We start from the raw sequence: 11,412 nt of genomic DNA, 5'->3' as shown, positions 1-11,412 counted from the left end.
AATTTAAAACGTCTATAGCTGCTTCCAAGCTGGAGCAGGGGGATATTCCGAGATTCCGCCCCGTGCGTCCTATAGGATGGGCTGGGGTGGAACCGCCTGGAAATCTCCGGCCGGGGCCGGAGGGCGGCCCAAGGGCGTCCCAACGCTGCCAGGAGCCGCAAGGCCCCCACGAGCGGGAATCGCGACCCGGAGCGGCGGGGGCGGAGAAATGGGGGTGGTAATGGGGAGGAGCTGGACCGTGATTGGCTGTCTCTGGGGCCGGGGCTTGTAAAGGCCGGAGGGGCGAGGCTTGAGCGTCTCGGGGCGGGGCGAGGCGAGGCGATGAGACGTGGGCGGCCCTGCGCATGCGCAAATTGCGGCAGGAGGGAGACTATGCGCGGCTCTGCGCAGGCGCAGATCGCGAGAGGGCGGAGAGGCTGAGGCTGAGGGCGCGGGCCATGGCCGTGGCGCGGTCCGGTGGATTCGAGGCGGCCGAGCAGCAGCAGCAGGAGGTGTTGTCTCGGCAGCAGGAGCGGCACTACCGGCTGCTGGCTGAGTTGCAGGCGCTTGTCAAGGCGCTACCCAGGTGAGCGGAGCGCGAGGGGGCCAGGGGCTGCTGCCGGTGCCGGCGCTGACCCGGTTTGTGCCCGCAGTGCCTGCCAGCAGCGTCTCTCGTACACGACGTTGTCCGAGCTGGCGCTGGCGCTGCTGGACGGGACCGTGTTCGAGATCGTGCAGGGGCTGCTGGAGATCCAGCACCTCACCGAGAAGAACCTGTACAGCCAGCGGCGGCAGCTGCACAGCGAGCACCGCGGTACCGGGGCCACTGTGGGGGGAGTTACGGGCCACTGGGGGGACTGCAGAGGGGAGCGCTGGGGCGAGGGCCAGAAGGACGGCCGTCCTGGAGCACTGGGGGGGACAGCGGGGGTGGACAGCTCAGGAGAAATGGGGGCGGCACTCCAGGGAAGTGATGGGGACCTTGCGGGGGGAGACGGGCCTGGGGCGTCTCTGGGGTGGAGAGGAGGTTCGGAGGGTACTGGGGGGTGGGGCGGTGGGGGTCACGAGGGAGACAAGTTGGGGAGGCAGTAGGGACTTGGGGATGACAGTGAGGGGGCAGGGAGTGACATTAAGGGGGCAGGTTGTGAGACAGTAGAGGACACTGCGGGTAACACTAGAGGGCACTGGGAAACTGTGATGGGTACACTGAGGGCTGGGGATGACGCTGGGAGGGACGGGTTCGGGGGTTTGGGGGTGGCACTGGAAAGGCAGGTTTGGGGCGCCCTGGGGGTGTGTTGTGAGGGCATAAGGGAGCTACAGGGAATGACACTGCACGTTGTGGGGAGGGCACTGGGGGAAGGAGGGGTGACACTGGGAGCACCTGGCTGCAGCATGTCCTCCTGAGCCCCCCGTGCCCCTGGCAGGGCTGAAGCAGGAGCTGTTCCATCGGCACAAGGAGGCCCAGCAGTGCTGCAGACCCCACAACTTGCCACTACTCCGTGCAGCCCAGCAGCGCGAGATGGAGGTGAGAGGGACTGGGCTGGAGGTGGGGGTGGCAGGGGTGGAGTGCTGTGTCCCTTCCCAGGACTCTCACAGCCACGTTGCTGCAGGAGCTCTGCAGCATCTCCAGAGGGTTTGGCTATTCCTATCCTGCAGCCTCAGGAGACACCAGCTGTCCTGGCTGGCTTTGCTAGCACAGACCTAGTTTCCCCACTTCAGTCTAGAGGCCTCCTCCTCTTGCTCTATCTTTTGTCCCCTCAAGGTAGGGGTGGCGGCTCTTGCCATCCCTGGTGTGATCTGAGAATTGTGGAAGCTCAGGAGCCTGCTCCAAAGGCAATGCTCTCCACAGTACTTTAATGATCCATCATTATCTGATGGGCTGAAGCCTGTGTAGGATAGGTGTACCTATCCTATAGAAGTATCGCTGATAAGGAGGAAATACCTCGAGTTTCATAATTTCAGTAAGAGTTTCTGAGAGTATCCCAAGGCATTTCAAAAATATTCAGTCCCAGAGGACTTTTCTGTTACCTCTTGGTTATAGATAGAGGCCATTTTGTAATGTAAAAAAATGGCATGTAGTTGGTTATGTTAATTAGTGGAGTTGAAATGTAGGGATAAGCTACTTTGGTCCACATTAGGTGGATGAGAACAGCTTCCTGCCTTGGCCCATGGCAAGCACCATGTCAGTGCTTGCTGTTGTTGCATTCTTTGGTGTTTCCACATTCCTCATTTCCTGTCAAGGTAACTAAAGCCAGGCTGGACCTCTGGTACCTGTCCTTGTTACTTCTGTCTCTGAGTAACTTAGACTTCCAGCAGTAATCTCTACTGCCTGTTTTAAATGCTTCTATTATTTTATTAAATTGCCCAGATATGTCTCGCTTCTCCTTGTCTTACATGCTGTGCAACTTCCTCTTACCTGCCCTCTACCTTTCTTCTGTTTTCCTCTCCCAGGTGTTAATAAAGTCACTTCTTCCTGTCTTTATCCTCTGACAATTCTGCTGTAGAGCATTTTGGGAACAGATTGATCATCTCTGTTATATCTGATATGTGTGTAATTGGAGGTGCCCTCTGTGGTTAAAGGTTTCCATGACCAGCTCCCGTGAGATAGCTTGGGATAGGTCTCCCAGGACAGGTAATACAAGGTGTGTGTTTTAGATGTTTGGCTCCTCAGTGGAACCCCTGGCATTTAGAAAAGCTTAGCCCATCATGCAGGGTCCTTGGCCAGCAGGGCTGAAGCAAAACTTGTGTGCCTCAGATTCTTCCAAGATATGGCACTTTTCTCTAACCCAGAATTGGATGCCAACACTAAGCAATGTGTGGCACTTAAATTTGGGTGTTTTGTTCAAGCCCAAAGAAAGTCAGTCCTCCAGCATAGTAAGTGAAGGAGGCAGTGGCACACTGAGGTGGGTGGGAGGAAGGAAAATCTGGGGAATGAGACATTTTAATCTCTTGTGTCTCCCACAAAGGGATTGAACCCCTGGACTGAAGAAAGTATGAGGACAGAGCTTGCTTAGGTTCGTTCCTCGGCATCCTTTGGTGAACTAGCAATCATCACTCTGCCTTGCCTTCTGTTGGGGCTGGAGTTGTCTTGAGTTTCTTCCCATTTATTGCCATGAGATTTTGCCCTGAATGTTTCCTCTGGAGCAGCTTTTGTGTAGTCACCTTCTAGTGGATCCAAGTTCTGCATCCTCCTTAATTGCAGGTGGTTCTGTGAAGGTTTCTCACTGTGATGTGCTAATTGTGAGCTCTACATCCAGGAGAGGTTCCAAGAGGTAGCTCCTGCCCCATGTGAGTGATAGCTGCTCTTGGTAGATCACACCTTTTCCAGAGACCCATGGATACCCTTGTGTCCCGGGGCCTCTAGCTGATCTGAGTGACCCTGAGAAAAGTTTGAAAGTTTCTTTTCCCAGCCCAGCGCTCGAAGAAGGAATCAGAGCTCTTCAATTCTCGGTCTCAAGGTTGTTTATTGTTCTTTATCTATAAAATATTTTCTCCTGTCCTGCTGAGGTCTGTTCAGCAAGACAGCCCAAGGCACTCTGCCTGCCCCCGGGGCAGTGTTATGTCTTTATACTAAAAGCTCTGTATACAATGTTTACAAGTACTTTCCAATAGCTATCACCTATATTAGACAGTGAGTTTCTACTCTAAACAAATCTAAAAGTGCCAGCATCACAGCAGAAAATGGAGGCCCAGAAGGAGGAGAAAAGCAGGACACGCCCAGATCCCTCTGTCTTGCCCCCTGAACCTCCATTCTAAAAAGCCCCAAAATCTACTTTTTCACCCCGTGATAAATTCACTATCATTCTACTTAAGCTTTCATGGCTTGCAGATCTTCATCTAAGGTTGGTAACTTGCTCCATGGATCATAATCAAAACCACAGGCATCTTGGGCTTTGTGCCAGGGTCTCTGAGACCCCGGCAGGGGTCTTGGCTGCTCAGCCAGAGGGATGTCCTGGGTCCTGACATCCTTGCTGCAGACACACCTCAGCCCTTCCCCAGACTGGTTATGGCCAAGAGTTCTGTCACACAAATTCTAAATTTTCACCAGGAACTTTGGCAGGGTGGAGGTGTTCAGCTCCCCTCCAAGGCCATTTTAACCATCAGCCACTGGGGTTTGTGACTTCTGCCTTTCCGTGCAGTGGGGATAATTTAACTACATGGATGTTTCCAGCTGAACATGTGCCTGTGTTCTCTGTTACAAAGGGGCAGCATTGTGTGAATGAAATGATGAAACTTGTGGCTTTTCACAGAATCACAGAATAAGCTGAGTCAGAAGAAACCTACAAGGGCCATCCAGTGCAGCTCCTGTCCCTGCCCAGACCCCCAACAGTCCCACCCTGGGCATCCCTGGCAGTGCTGGCCAAAGGCTCCTGGAGCTCTGGCAGCCTCAGGACTGTACCCATTCCCTGGGGAGCCTGGGCAGTGCCAGCATCCTCTGGGGGAGAACCTTTCCCTGATATCCAGCCTAACCCTCCCTGACACAACCTCAAGTCATTCCCACAGGTCCTATCACTGATCACCACAGAGAACAGATTTGTGTCTGCCCCTCCTCTTCCCCTTTCAAGGAAGTTTTCATTTCAGTGAGTCTTCCCTCAGTCTCCTCCAGCTGAACAGACCATCTGCTCCTTATATGGTTTCCCCTCAAAGCCCTTCACCATGTTTGTTGCCTTCCTTTTGATGCTCTCTAATGGTTTATTTATTTCCTACTTCTTGCAGGAAAAGCACAGAATCATGGAATAGTTTGGGTTGGAAGGGACCTTCAAGTTCATCCAGTCCCACATCCTGCCATGGGTGGGGACACCTGCCACTATCCCAGGTTGCTCCAAGCCCCATCCAACCTAGTCTTGGACACTTCTAGGGATGGGGCAGCCACAGCTTCTCTGGACAACCTTTGTCAGTGTGTCACCATCCTCACAGGGAAGAATTGCCTCTTAACATCTAATCTAATTCTGCCCTCTCCATTTGAAGCCATTCCCCATTGTTGTGTCACTCCATCACTTGTCCCAAGTCCCTCTCCATCTCTCTTGGAGCCCCTTTAGGCACTGGATGGGGCTCTAAGAGGCTTCAGCCCTTGGGGCATCTCCGTGCCCTCCTCTGGATTTGCTCTAGCAGCTCCATGTCCTTCCTGTCCTAGGCCCCCAGAGCTGGAGGCAACTCTGTAGGTGGGGTCTCACCTGAGCAGAGTAGGAGAATCTGCGCCTTCACGCTGCTTCCCACCCTACAAAAATGAGCCTGTCATTGTTTTTTGATGGGGTTTGATGATTCCTGGTGTTCCCTGTGGCTTGCAAAGGAAGTCCTCTGTTCAGTGCAGCCTGGTGAGGTTGTATCACCTCTCCATACATGGGGCTCTTTACTTGATCTGTTCTCTGCTTGTCCCCTGCAGTCCTGCTCTCTGCTTCCACTCCTGATTTCCAGCATGCCTTTGTTTGCTGGGCTCCATTCGTCTCTGAAGGCAGCACAGAAACTCTCTGCTGAAGTTTGGGCAAATGTTGGTGAGGCAGGAGTGGCTGTGTCCTTCTGGTTGGAGCTATTCTGGCAAAGTCCTTTTTTCATAATGTTCTCAGTCGGTCAAAAATAGAGCCCAGCATTCAGATCCTTTCACAAATAAATAGGATCTGTATGGGTTTTACAGCTCCAGTTCCATATTAGTGTCCAGGGAGCCATCTTGATGAGCTTCAGTGGCCTAGATTATTCCTCGAAGGAATAACCTTCAGCCTCACCTGAGGGGTGCATAGTTCTTGGGCTGACCTCAGGCATAGCTCAGGTGGTGACTCATCAGAGAAAGTGATTCAGACACTGTGGTCTCTCCTCATGGTCTTTCCTGACCTCTAAACACTCAGAGAGCAGGCTGTTCCCATGACTTCCCTGCATTTTCTTGAGTGGTAGCTTTGCAGGTCGAGGTGTTAAGACCTGGGGCTGTGCTGGTTGCCCACTGCTGTCCTTGGACTCATCAGGAAAGATTCAGGGCCTGGTTGCTCTTGGGTTCCAAGTAAAAATTTTAGAGATGAGAAAAAGATGGGAGGAATGCAGATACTCCACTTTCCCATTGACTTTAATGTTTTTCAGGCTATGGAGCAACAGATCCGAGAGGAACAGCGAATGATGGATGAGAAGATAGTCTTGGAATTGGACCAAAAAGTAATCGACCAGCAGAGCACCCTGGAGAAGGCTGGGGTGTCTGGCTTCTACATCACCACCAACCCCCAGGTTGGTGTTTGAGCACAGCAGGCAAGCTGTTTTGACAAGAGCTTGGAGTGACAGAACAAGGGGGAGTGGCTTCCCGCTGCCAGAGGGCAGGCTTAGGTGGGATATTGGGGAGAAATTACTCTCTGGAAGGCTGGTAAGGCACAGGTTACCCAGAGCAGCTGTGGCTGCTCCTGTATCCCTGGAAGTGTCCAAAGCCAGGCTGGATGGGGTTTGGAGCAACCTGGGATAGTGGAAGGTGTGCCTGCCCATGGTAGGGGGTGGGAATGGATGGCCTTTAAAAATCCCTTACAACCCAAACCGTTTCATGATTGTTTGACAGGGCTCTTGGGTTGGTATCTTCAATTTTTTAAAAAAATCTCGCTGTAGATAAATTGGGGATGGTGTGTCAACCAGAACAATCCATCCTTTGCCTCCCTGCTGGTGGGTGATGTGCACTGGACAGAACTTGTACTCATTTCATAACTAAAGATCAAAAACCCAGGTACCATTTGGCAGCATTCCCAACTTCCTGCAGTAATTTTTTCCATTGTGGAGGAACAAAACACTGTGGCAACAGCCTGCAGTCCTGTGACTCTCAAATGGGTCTGAAAAGCACTAAAAGAATTCATTTACTGCATTTATATTCAGCTTAGCTATGAAAACTGACTTCAAAACTGTATATTAGGCACTTTGTTCATTCTGGCATGTGACTTGCTGGAGCTGATGATCTCAGGCTGTGATTAAAGAATTGTTCCCAGTTTCCCCAGGGCATTTGCTCTCAAACTATCTGATGAGTCACCTGAATTTGTCCACATTGTCCTTATTTATTTATTTATTCCTTTATGTCCTTTGTTCCTGCCACCACGGGAACAAAAAACCTCAAAATTCCCAAGTCTTGTTGTAAAGCCATACAAGTTTGCAGGGAACACAGAGGCAGGCTGTTCTTAACTCTGTTTTTTCAGCTGATTAAATGTCACTTTGATAAAAACCTATGGCTGAGAAAAGACAGCTTAAATGAAGCTAAACAGGCATTTTCTAACACCCACTCACATGATTCCCAGTTGCGGAGCCTTGAACAAGCCTCTCATTTTTTCAGTGTTGCTATTCCCCGGTTGTATAATGCAGAGCCCATTCTCTCCCTCCTTCCCTGCCCTTCATGTTGTTTTTGTAAGCAATAAGCCTTATTAGGGTTCCTCTTTGCCGCGTTGTGTATGTTTGCCTTTAGGATAGGTGCCAAGCCCAACCCGGATCTTGGCTTGTGCCTGTGAGTGCCACCAAGAAATCCCTGCTGGAATCTGTTCACGCGGTTCCCATCAGCTGATGTGTTTTCCCCTCAGTCTGTATGAAATGCTTCCTTGTGCAGGGGATATATTCTTACAAAAATAGATTTTTATTTCCATAGCTCCATGTCTGCAGGGCTGAGTCACAGAACTACTACAATTACAAATTATTGGCTCCACCATGTTATCTCTGAGCTAGATATAACTAAAGAATGAGCAGGTGGCAAAGGAACTGTGAGCTAATGTCTCCAATAGATTGTGGTCCTGGAAAAGGGAGTTTTCCAGAAATAGGGAATTAAATGCTTGCAGGGAATTTGATGCACCAGCACAGCCATGTGTCGCACCTGCCTTGGATCCCACTTAGAGGGTTCCCAAAGCGATCCCTCCTCTTCCTGCCCTTCTCTGCTGGGAAGGGATCAGGAAGTTGAGAGATGCTGTGGGGGGTGTGGGGAGGGGCCTGAGAACTGGGGCTGCTGCCCCTCCTCAGCGTGCCAGCCCCATAGCCCCTAGCACATTTATCATGGTCAAGAAGAAAAAGCCACTCTGGATCTTTAAGGAATCCTCAAGAGCTGGGATTCCTAAGACAGCCACAGTTTGCAGCTGGTCTGGTAAGATGTCACTGCTCCATGTTTTAGAGAAACACCTGAACAAGATAAAGCATTTGGTTTTTAGCTGCCTGGTTGATTTTTTTGTAATTCCCTAACAGCAAGGAGCTCTTGGGGAGGTGGTACAGGCCAGTCCTTCCTGCTTCCTGCAGGAGGGAATGGAATAATCTCTTTGCACAAACATTTTTCTCCCTTTGCAGGAGCTGACTCTACAGATGAATTTGCTGGAGCTGATTCGGAAGCTGCAGCAGAAGGAAGCTGAGGCTGAGAAGGCTTTTTCCTGAAAGAGCAAATCTGCGGTTCACCTCCCAGAGTTTTTCCTCTGACTTCCCTCTGAAACAAGAGACTGTCCATGCATTTGCTTTGTATTGTGTCAGGAAGAGGCTACAAGAGTAGAAGAAATTGCTAAGACACTTAGATTAGAGCTGGGGCAGGCAAAGCCCAGCAGAGGGGATGGTTTGGAGCCTAGGGATGGCTCTCAGATCCCTCAGGATCTCAGGATCCTCAGAGCACTGTCAGCTGCATCTGGCTCAGCTGGGAGCTGATGGAGCATGGTCACCTGCCAGGAATGTCTTGCAGTGATGCTGAGGCCATCATTGAGCCGAGGCTGGGCTGAGCACTGAGCACACAGAGCCCCGCTGTGTGAGGGTGACCCTGTGTTTAGATGATATAACTGGGGGCTCAGTGGGGTGGGGAACAATTCCAAGGATGCTTCTGTGTGTTAAGGCAGAAACAACCTCTTAGACAGGCAGACCCTTCCCAGAGTCTCCAGCAGGCTGGTACCAGCATTATCTGTATTCGTTTATCTTTATGCTGGCCAGCATCATCTGTATTAAAGGAGGATTTCAGGCCTCAGCCCAGACTTACTGGACTGGTGTTTGCAGTGTTCCCATTGACTCAGAAAGCAGAGCTTTTGCTTTTGTTCTTTCAAACCAGTTTCCAAATGAAGAGAAATAATCCACTTTCCTTTTGGAGCTGCAGCATTCTGAATGCCAGTGGTTGTGTTTGTCCTGTCCTCAGTTGATGAGTGTGGGGCTTGTGGTGCGTTAGATGGAAGCTGGGGAGAAACCAGGAGTATTTCTGAGATCTTTCAGGGTGTTGGAAGAGCTTGTGGGTGGCCTTATGGTGGGGAAAGCTGGTGCTGGAGGAGACAAACACAAGATCAGAGCTACAAGGACCAAGGAGGCTTTTGGAAATTCAGGGCTGAGGCCCCCTCCCATTTCCATCGTGTGTGGGTGTTCCCTCCCCATGGGGATTATGCTGCTGTGATTCAGCAGCTGGAGACAAGACCTACTGCTTATGTGGAGTCTTCACCTCCTGGAAGAAGGTCCCCATCTGGAAAGCAGGCTGCTATGGGACCTGCACCACTGCAAAGTCCTCATAGAGCTCTTGAAACTGTGTTGCCACTGGACCATCAGGTGGGAGCTCTGTGCTACATTGCTGAGCAGTGGTGAGGGGCAAGGTGGGCAACATTCCCCTCTGGAGACACCTTCATCCTCCTGGGAGGACACAGGGTAGCCACTGGTGCAGACTGGGTGAAGTCAGCATCTGTGGTCAGGTTTGTGACCAGAGCAATTGGCAAGGAAATTGCTTCCCAAGGTGAGGCTAGGGAAGGCAGGGGTGAACAGTGGGTTCTATGGCAGGAAAGGATACCCAGGTGCTGGGGGTGTCACATTGCCTCCCAGAAGCTTCCCTTTCCTCTACACAAGCTCTCTGGAATGGCTGGAGCAGCAGCAGAGCGAGGGTGTGGCTGGAGGAGCTGGGATCAAGGTTACTACTTGTGGGTTCAACCCTACTGCACTGCCCTGTGGGGTGAGGGATGGAGTCCACCTCTGTGTAGAGCCCCTGGGACCCAGGACTGCTGCTGTCTACAAGGAGAGCCAGTACCAGGGGCTGTTCTGGTACTGCCATGGCAACAGCAGCTCTCGAGCTTCCTGCTTCTGCCATCTGTTTGCAGATGGCTCTGCCAGGCAGCTGATTGCATCCAAGCTGAAATTTTCCATACCTCTACTCAGGTTGGGTTTCAGAAAGGCCAGGTTGGAGAGCTGCAGGGGGTTAGACATGGGTAGCTGGTGGGAAAGATTATCCTAAGGGAGCAAAGCCCCTGGGATGTGATCAGCAAGATTTCAGCAGAGGAACTTGCTCAGCCCCTGAAGCTGGACAGTACAACATGGAAGATACTGTTACTTTTTCAAGCAAGTGTCATTGTGTCACCAGAGGGTGACACCATCCCACAGCATTGCTGTGCCCCAGCCACTGCAGTTGCAGTACTGCCAGTAACACAGGGCAGACCTGGTGAGAGCAACCCAAGGCGGCTGGAAGTTCTGCCACGCTTTGGCTGGCTCAGCTTGATTCAGTTACCTGTGCAGCTCCCAAACTCTCAGCTGGTGTTCCAGGAACATGTGTTTGGCTTCAGGCATCCACAGAGCTGGACCAAAAGCCCAGAGCTCCATGTATGCCAGAAATGACATGGAGAAGGGATGCAACCCATGTAGAGGGTGATCTTGTCCCCCAGTGAGTTGCAGCTGGACCAGTTGCTGAAGACTGAAGGGGGCCTGATCTTGACAGGCCACACCTGTAACCAGCAAGAACTAGTGATATATAAGAGTAAGGAAAGAGGAGTGAGGGGAGTCAGATTACTACTGCAAGGACCTGGAATAGTCAGTGCGTAGAGGAGCTGCCTGTGAGGAACATCAAGAAGGTATGAAGCTCTGACAATGTGAAATCCTTGTGCTATGATGATGCTAGAACTTGTGGTATCTAAGACAACAAATGGTGACCCTGATGTGATTTGGGACTAAACTATATTGCCCCGTGGATTTGGGAGAACTGGACTTGACCAAATAACCCTGTGGATTCGGGGGAAACCAGATCTGACTATATAACCCTGTGGATTCGGGAAACTGGACTTGAACACTAAACTATTGGCAAAATATAATAATTACAGGTATTGGTGTTTGCTAAATATGAGTGTAAAAGACCTTGAAGATAAGTGCTTTTGTAAACTGGGAAAAGCTGTAGAACTGAACTAATATTTAGAAATATATATCTGTGCTGTAACATGCTGATTTGAACACTTGTATAACTCTTAATTCTAAATGAAATATACAAATATGTCATAACGTTAATTTATTTGAATATGTACTTCTGGAAATGCTGCAACTATGTGGTTAAAAGAAAAAGGGGGAATTGTAGAGGGTGATCTTGTCCCCCAATGAGTTACAGCTGGATCAGTTGCTGAAGATTGGAGGCAGGCCTGATCTTGACAGGCCACACCTGTAACCAGCAAGAACTAGTGATATATAAGAGTAAGGAAAGAGGAGTGAGGGGAGTCATATTACTACTGCAAGGACCTGGAACAGTCA

At 50.8% G+C, this 11,412-nt stretch overlaps 1 protein-coding gene across 1 annotated transcript; it reads left to right on the top strand.

The window, feature by feature from the left end:
• The first annotated feature begins 329 nt into the window (after positions 1–329).
• On the top strand, positions 330–11,175 carry DGCR6 (DiGeorge syndrome critical region gene 6). The gene is made up of 5 exons (XM_059863782.1): positions 330–565; positions 633–793; positions 1,401–1,501; positions 6,043–6,183; positions 8,248–11,175. The coding sequence occupies exons 1-5, from the start codon at positions 345–347 to the stop codon at positions 8,329–8,331; spliced, it is 708 nt and encodes a 235-aa protein (XP_059719765.1). The 5' UTR covers positions 330–344; the 3' UTR covers positions 8,332–11,175.
• Positions 11,176–11,412: the final 237 nt, after the last annotated feature.

Source organism: Haemorhous mexicanus, chromosome 19, assembly GCF_027477595.1.
Source record: "Haemorhous mexicanus isolate bHaeMex1 chromosome 19, bHaeMex1.pri, whole genome shotgun sequence".
NCBI classification, from domain to species: Eukaryota; Metazoa; Chordata; class Aves; order Passeriformes; family Fringillidae; genus Haemorhous; species Haemorhous mexicanus.
The sequence above is the reverse complement of the archived record's forward strand: the minus strand, read 5'-3'. Positions and strand labels throughout refer to the sequence as shown.